Here is a 9109-nt window from a genome sequence, read left to right on the forward strand (position 1 = left end):
TGCCTCTCCAAGTCTATCTCTAACACAGCTGCTACAAAGGGGAAAGGTGCATCCCAGGGGCACATTATTTTCCAGATGTGTGTAATAATAAGCAACAAAGACATTAACCCTAAAGGTGGCACAAACTCGCTGAAATGGTTAGTGGCAGGAGTCAGTGGGGCACACACTGGTGATAAAGCCACCCGTCAACAATGTGTTCAAAAGAATATACTGGGAAAGAAGGAGTCTGGGAAAAGTCTGTTGCCAATTTAATAATAACCTAATAACAGGCAGTTTATGGCTTTTTCTCCCAATTTAATCTCCCCTCTCCCCTCGGAGTTGCTGATTCATTGCTCGGTCACTCTGAGTGCTTGGTCATTTTGGTTTGTTTTAAAACAACAACTTGCGTTTATAAAACGCCTTTAATGGAGGAAAATGTCCCGAGGCGTAAATCAGACACAAAAAAAATTGACACCGAGCCAAAGAAGGAGGTATTAGGACTTGGTGATCAAAAGCTTGGTCAAAGGGGCAGGTTTTAAGGAGTGTCTGAAAACTGCCTGAACTCCTCCCAGAAGCTCAAACTCAACAGGAACATCCCTGTCCCAACTCTGCCCAATGCCTGGCACAGGGCATTAAACCCGCACGGTCAATAATGTCCACAAGAACCCCAGGGACGCAGCAAACATGCAGCATTGGTCCACTCTCACAGGAAACATGCAGCATTGGTCCATCCTCACCAGCAAACATGCAGCATTGGTCCACCCTCACCAGCAAACATGCAGCATTGGTCCACCCTCACCAGCAAACATGTAGCATTGGTCTACATACACCAGCAAACATGCAGCATTGGTCCACCCTCACCAGCAAACATGCAGCATTGGTCCACCCTCACCAGCAAACATGCAGCATTGGTCCACCCTCACCAGCAAACATGCAGCATTGGTCCACTCTCACCAGCAAACATGCAGCATTGGTCCACCCTCACCAGCAAACATGCAGCATTGGTCCACCCTCACCAGCAAACATGCAGCATTGGTCCACTCTCACCAGCAAACATGCAGCATTGGTCCACCCTCACCAGCAAACATGCAGCATTGGTCCACTCTCACCAGCAAACATGCAGCATTGGTCCACCCGCACCAGCAAACATGCAGCATTGGTCCACCCTCACCAGCAAACATGCAGCATTGGTCCACTCTCACCAGCAAACATGCAGTATTGGTCTACATACACCAGCAAACATGCAGCATTGGTCCACCCTCACCAGCAAACATGCAGCATTGGTCCACTCTCACCAGCAAACATGCAGCATTGGTCCACCCTCACCAGCAAACATGCAGCATTGGTCCACTCTCACCAGCAAACATGCAGCATTGGTCCACCCTCACCAGCAAACATGCAGCATTGGTCCACTCTCACCAGCAAACATGCAGCATTGGTCCACCCTCACCAGCAAACATGCAGCATTGGTCTACATACACCAGCAAACATGCAGCATTGGTCCACCCTCACCAGCAAACCCAAAGCTCCAAATTATTTTCCTGCAAGCACCGTATAACAGCTCCATAAGTAGGACAATGCATGGAACATTCTGGAAAGGAGCAGGTAATAGTCAAAACAACGATCAGTTCATCAATCCAGAGATCACAGTGCCATCCCGAGACTTAATGATTCGAGTGTTAAGATCCTGTGCTGTGAAGAAGGCTTTTGTTGCTGCTGCTGATGCTCGGGATGTGTTCATGTTTGGCAGGCTACAGGAGAGAGCTGTTTCTGCAGACACTTCTCTCTGTATGTTACTGATCGATCAGAGAAACAGTCGGTGTCAAAATACTGCCTTTAACAGGTACTGCTACATAGCTGTCACTGCTGAGGTTCACATACGAACGTTTGCCTGGTGATCTTTGGCCACCTCAACTATGTGGCATACAGTGTGTTAACAGGACACACGCCAGATCTAATCGCCATGGACTCCATTTCACATTGTTAAGCCTTAAAGCAAATACCTTGCTATGGATCCATCACCCACAGCATGAGCCCAACCCCTAAAACCCAAGCCACACCACAATAAATAGAGATAAACCTCACGGCTACTATACTAGACACAGTGAGAAAATTCAACTCAATATGGATTGTGTTCGTATCATATTTTACTTTAACTGACCGCACAATTCCCAGAGGGACAAAATGAATGGTCTCCTGAAACCCCACTTGGTACACAAGCTGTACTTTCCCCTGATTATGATCAATAACTATATGGATCTCTAAAATCTGGGTTAAAATACCTTATTAATATTAACATACAGTTTACTTCTAAAAAATTTTATTCATCAAGATGAGTGCTCTCAGTGCTTGGACATTTCAGACACCCACTGGTAGCACTGAACACAGTCACTGCAAATATAGATGGGTTAGATACAGAGTAAACCTCCCTTTACACTGTCCCATCAAACACTCCCAGGGCAGGTACAGCACGGGTTAGATACAGAGTAAAGCTCCCTCTACGCTGTCCCATCAAACACTCCCAGGGCAGGTACAGCACGGGTTAGATACAGAGTAAAGCTCCCTCTACACTGTCCCATCAAACACTCCCAGGGCAGGTACAGCACGGGTTAGATACAGAGTAAAGCTCCCTCTACACTGTCCCATCAAACACTCCCAGGGCAGGTACAGCACGGGTTAGATACAGAGTAAAGCTCCCTCTACACTGTCCCATCAAACACTCCAAGGGCAGGTACAGTACAGGGTTAGGTACAGAGTAAAGTTCCCTCTACACGTGAACGATTGTTTTTCGGACTGGAGGGAGGTGTATAGTGGTGTTCCCCAGGGGTCGGTGCTGGGACCACTGCTTTTTTTGATATATATTAATGACTTGGACTTGGGTGTACAGGGTACAATTTCAAAATTTGCAGATGACACAAAACTTGGAAGGGTAGTGAACAGTGAGGAGGATAGTGATAGACTTCAAGAGGATATAGACAGGCTGGTGGCATGGGCGGACACGTGGCAGATGAAATTTAACGCAGAAAAATGCGAAGTGATACATTTTGGTAGGAAGAACAAAGAGAGGCAATATAAACTAGAGGGCACAATTCTAAAAGGGGCACAGGAACTAAGAGATCGGGGGGTATATGTGCACAAATCATTGAAGGTGGCAGGGCAGGTTTAGAAAGCGGTTAAAAAAGCATATGGGATCCTGGGCTTTATAAATAGAGGCATAGAGTACAAAAGCAAGGAAGTCATGATGAACCTTTATAAAACACTGGTTCGGCCACAACTGGAATATTGTGTCCAGTTCTGGGCACCGCACTTTAGGAAAGATGTGAAGGCCTTAGAGAGGGTGCAGAAGAGATTTACTAGAATGATTCCAGGGATGAGGGACTTTAGTTACGTGGATAGACTGGAGAAGCTGGGGTTGTTCTCCTTGAAACAGAGAAGGATGAGAGGAGATTTGATAGAGGTATTCAAAATCATGAAGGGTCTAGACAGAGTAGACAGAGAGAAACTGTTCCCATTGGTGGAAGGGTCAAAAACCAGACGACATAGATTTAAGGTGATTGGCAAAAGAACCAAAGGTGACATGAGGAAAAACTTTTTTACACAGCGAGTGGTTAGGATCTGGAATGTACTGCCCGAGGGGGTGGTGGAGGCAGATTCAATCATGGCCTTCAAAAGGGAACTGGATAAGTACTTGAAAGGAAAAAATTTGCAGGGCTATGGGGATAGGGCAGGGGAGTGGGACTAGCTGGATTGCTCCTGCCATAGAGTTGGCTCGGACTGGATGGGCCGAATGGCCTCCTTCCGTGCTGTAACCTTTCTATGATTCTACATTGTCCCATCAAACACGAGTTAGATAAGGACCAATATACAGATTGCTAGAATTGCGTATTTGTTAAACCCAGGTCACTCAATCTCTGCAAGGACACTCTCCCAACCTGAACCAAAGTGAAACTGTTACTGGAGAAAACAGAACTGAAAAAGAATAAATCATAGCAGTTAGAAAAAGGATGATCCATTTTTTGAAATGTTCATTATGTTTTACAGAAAGTTAAAAACTTGCAACTAAAACCATTTTTATTTGAGGGGAAGAGACGCTGGGAAGGCTGATGGACATGGAATTAGACAAGGTGGTGAGTGTTTAATGTTCACAGTGATAACACCTGAATTCTAGAATTGCTTCAAAAACCGAACAACAGTTCTGGTAATTTTAGGCTCAATTAGGGAGAAATCGCAGCGCAGAGAAAGGGTACAGAACTGAACCTAATGCGTAATTATCATTCACCGCTTCAATCCACTTATAGTTCATCCTTGACACAATCGCACAGGCACATTACAAAACACTTCAAATTTATCCAAATCACAGTGAATTCATTTTCTGGGGAAGATAGAGACTGAGACCATTAATCACCAGCACAAGCCGGTAGCCTGTTCTACAGATCCACTATTTTCTGGGAAAAGAACCGCCTAACATCCAACCTACATTTGCCCTTACATAACTTGTAAGCTGACCCCTGGTCCTCCCTAAAATATCCAGTTGAAATAATTGATCCACATAAACACAATCGATTCCCTTCGTCATCTTATAAACCTTGATCAAATCCCCTGAGTCTACACTTCTCTAAAGTACATGGACCCAGATCTCTGAGCCTATCCAGGTAACTAAAGTTTTTAAAAGTGGGAATGAGTCTCGTGGCCCTCCTCTGCACCCTTTCCAAAGCCTCAATATCCCCCACCATGTGAGGAGACCAAAACTGGACACAGTATTCCAACTGAGGTCGAACCAAGGTCTTGTGTAAAAGGACCTTTGTGTTACAGTGAAATGCCTGTGAATACAACCTGGAACCATGTTTGCTTTAACTTTGCGATGACTTCATGACATTGGTCATGAATCTTTAAAGAGTGATGCACTAAAACACCCAGGTATTTTTCTTTCACCATTGGTTTCAATTCTGTTCTCTGTTAGATGCATGGACATTTAACATTAGACCTGTCCATGTGCGTAACACTACACTCCTCAAAGTTAAACATCATTTGCTAAACGTGGGCCCATTCTTCCAATACATCGAGATCTGCTTACAATAGCTGAGCATCGTCTACAGCCCTAGCTCTCACACTTGCCTTGTTGTTGTCCATAAACCGACGGGTCATACCCTCAACACCTACATCACCGGTAACCGGTCTTCAAGCAGATCCAAATCCATTAACTACAACATTCTGCCTACGAGCATTCAGCCAGTTCTCAATCCACCCCAGCAGGTTACCATTAATTCCACAAGATTGTATCTTGCACAGAAGCCTCTTGTGAGGTACCTTTTCAAAGGCTTTCTGGAAGTCCAGGTAGACAATGCCTATCAGATTGCCCTCATCCACGAACCTGGTGATTTCTTCAAAAAATTCAATCAAATTCATGACATGACCTTCTTTTCTGGAAGCTGTGTCGGGTGTTCCCGATAAGACCTCTCTGACTAAGTGGTCAAATAGGGCATTTCTAATGGTGCCTTCGAGCATCTTCCCTATTACTGACATCAAGCTTATGGGCCTATAGTTACCCGGCTCGGTCTCCTTCCAGTCTAAGGAAACAGGCCCTGACTCCAGTGAGCTGTTAAAGATACGGGCATGGGGCTCACATAGCAGCTGTTCCATCTCCTTCAGGACCCTCGAGTGGATGTAGGAACATAGGAACATAGGAACAGGAGTAGGCCATTCAGCCCCTCGTGCCTGCTCCGCCATTTGATAAGATCATGGCTGATCTGTGATCTAACTCCATATACCTGCCTTTGGCCCATATCCCTTAATACCTTTGGTTGCCAAAAAGCTATCTATCTCACATTTAATTTTAGCAATTGAGCTAGTATCAATTGCCATTTGCGGAAGAGAGTTCCAAACTTCTACCACCCTTTGTGTGTAGAAATGTTTTCTAATCTCGCTCCTGAAAAGTCTGGCTCTAATTTTTAGACTGTGCCCCCTACTCCTAGAATCCCCAACCAGCGGAAATAGTTTCTCTCTATCCACCCTATTCGTTCCCCTTAATATCTTATAAACTTCGATCAGATCACCCCTTAACCTTCTAAACTCCAGAGAATACAACCCCAATTTGTGTAATCTCTCCTCGTAACTTAACCCTTGAAGTCCGGGTATCATTCTAGTAAACCTACACTGCACTCCCTCCAAGGCCAATATGTCCTTCCGAAGGTGCGGTGCCCAGAACTGCTCACAGTACTCCAACCAGGGTTTTGTATAGCTGCAGCATAACTTCTGCCCCCTTGTACTCTAGTCCTGTAGATATAAAGGCCAGCATTCCATTTGCCTTCTTGATTATTTTCTGCACCTGTTCATGACACTTCAATGATCTACGTACCTGTACCCCTAAGTCCCTTTGGACATCCACTGTTTTTAACTTTTTACCATTTAGAAAGTATCCTGTTCTATCCTTTTTTGATCCAAAGTGGATGACCTCACATTTGTCTATATTGAATTCCATTTGCCACAGTTTTGCCCATTCACCTAATCTACCAATATCGCTTTGTAATTTTATGTTTTCATCTACACTGCTTACAATGCCACCAATCTTTGTGTCATCGGCAAACTGAGATATGAGTCTTTCTATGCCTTCATCTAAGTCGTTAATAAATATTGTGAATAATTGAGGCCCCAAGACAGATCCCTGCGGGACTCCACTAGTCACATCCTGCCAATGTGAATACCTACCCATTATCCCTACTCTCTGTCGCCTTTCGCTCAGCCAACTTCCTAACCAAGTCCGTACTTTTCCCTCGATTCCATGGGCTTCTATCTTAGCTAACAGTCTCTTATGTGAGACTTTATCAAATGCCTTCTGGAAGTCCATATAAATAACATCTATTGACATTCCCCTGTCCACTACTTTAGTCACCTCTTCAAAAAATTCAATCAGGTTTGTCAGGCACGACCTACCTTTCACAAATCCATGCTGGCTCTCTCTGATTAACTGAAAATTCTCGAAGTGTTCAGTCACCCTATCCTTAATTATAGACTCCAAGATTTTCCCCACATGGGTCCGGGCAGCCTGATCTATTTTAAAGTTCATCATTCTATCTAAAGTGATAACTCATCTCTCTTAATATTAATGATTTTATTTTTAATAGCACCACTTAATGCTGTCAGTTGTGCATTATCTTCAAGAGTGAAGACTGATGATAAGTATCCGTTTAGCATCTCCGTCATACCCTGAGAATCCTTTCGAACCTGTCCTCGAGACTCTTTCAATGGCCCAGTACAGTCTTTGATGGTCATTTTACTCTTAACATAGCTGAAAAAAGCTTTTCCCATTATTACCACAGCTGCCCATGATCTTTTTCATGAACCTTTTTGCTTATACCAGCCTTAGTTTTCTTAGTTGTCGATGGTACTTATCTTTGTTTTGCTGGGTGTTAGGTATTTCTAATTTATAAAAGCATTTCTGTTCACATCCTATTCCTCTTTGTACATAACCAGTCAACCACCTTGACTACTTCTGACCACATTCCTTCTTTTGACTTTCGGGATGTACAGAGCTTCGATGCACTTTAATTTGCTGTTAAAAGCCTGCCATTTATATTTTATATTTTAAAACGTGCTGACTAGTGGCTGTGCGCCTAAGAAAATGAGCGCAATTTGAAGAGCTTCCTGAACTCGCGCAATCATAGAATCATAGAAAGGTTACAGCACCGTAGGAGGCCATTCGGCCCATCCAGTCCATGCCGGCTCTATGCAAGAGCAATCAAGCTAGTCCCCACCCCACCGCCCTATCCCCATAGCCCTGCAAATTTTTTCCTTTCAAGCACTTCTCCAGTTCCCCTTTGAAGGCCGTGATTGAATCTGCCTCCACCACCCCCTCGGGCAGTGCATTCCAGATCCTAACCATTCGTTGTGTAAAAAAGCTTTTCCTCATGTCACCTTTGGTTCTTTTGCCAATCACCTTAAATCTATGTCCTCTGGTTCTTGACCCTTCCGCCAATGGGAACAGTTTCTCTCTATCTACTCTGTCTAGACCTTTCATGATTTTGAATACCTCTGTCAAATCTCCTCTCAACCTTCTCTGTTCCAAGGAGAACAACCCCAGCTTCCCCAGTCTATCCACGTAACTAAAGTCCCTCATCCCTGGAATCATTCTAGTAAATCTCTTCTGCACCCTCTCCAAGGCCTTCACATCTTTCCTTAAGTGCGGTGCCCAGAACTGGACTCAATACTCCAGTTGTGACCGAACCAGTGTTTTATAAAGGTTCATCATGACGTCCTTGCTTTTGTACTCTGTGCCTCTATATATTATGCCCAGGATCCCGTAGGCTCTTTTAACCGCTTTCTCAACCTGCCCTGCCACCTTCAACGATTTGTGCATATATACCCCCAGATCTCTCTGTTCCTGTACCCCTTTTAGAATTGTGCCCTCTAGTTTATATTGCCTCTCCTCGTTCTTCTGACCAAAATGTAACACTTCGCATTTTTCTGCGTTAAATTTCATCTGCCACGTGTCCACCCATGCCACCAGCCTGTCTATATCCTCTTGTAGTCTATCACTATCCTCCTCTCTGTTCACTACCCTTCCAAGTTTTGTGTCATCTGCAAATTTGGAAATTGTGCCCTGTACACCCAAGTCCAAGTCATTAATATATATGTCGATCTGGAGGCGTGGCCAGTTTTGTGGGCGGGACCTGATACAGGCGAATTGAATCTTAAACCAGCATAAAAGATGTTGGAAAACACGCACGTAACTGTTTTTGGGGGTAACTCACCTCCATTTTAAATTCCCCGATCTTTTGTGCTGGTTGGACTGATTCTGCCCAGATTGCCCTGTTATTGCTGGTGTAAACGAGTGAAAACTCCACCCCCAGATCCAGTATATGATGACTCTTTGTTTCCTCTAGGACACGCTGAGTCTAGAAATAGTCTTGTATTATTTCCACAAACCTTTCAGCTGCACCTCCCACCACATCAAAGGGTAAACCATTGTGCACTGAATTTCTGGACAATTACAGTCTCCCATCAAACACAGCTTGCATTTTTCAAACATTTGTTCCCATAGTAACTCATCATGTTCAGGTGCCTGGCCTAGGGATGAGGGATCAGGAAAAAAAATCACACGACAGTAAGGTCAGTTTTTAAGGGTTAAGGGTTG

At 44.3% G+C, this 9109-nt stretch overlaps 1 protein-coding gene across 1 annotated transcript in view; it reads right to left on the reverse strand.

Annotated features, from left to right (window-relative positions):
- Positions 1–672, reverse strand: part of LOC137326868 (cell adhesion molecule 2-like) — a 386985-nt gene extending 386313 nt beyond the window's left edge. Inside the window, exon 1 of the mRNA XM_067992251.1 lies at positions 624–672. Within this exon, the coding sequence (XP_067848352.1) occupies positions 624–672 (49 nt within the window). The remainder of the gene's footprint in view (positions 1–623) is intronic.
- Between the last annotated feature and the right edge of the window lie 8437 nt (positions 673–9109).

Source organism: Heptranchias perlo, chromosome 11 (assembly GCF_035084215.1).
Source record: "Heptranchias perlo isolate sHepPer1 chromosome 11, sHepPer1.hap1, whole genome shotgun sequence".
NCBI classification, from domain to species: domain Eukaryota; kingdom Metazoa; phylum Chordata; class Chondrichthyes; order Hexanchiformes; family Hexanchidae; genus Heptranchias; species Heptranchias perlo.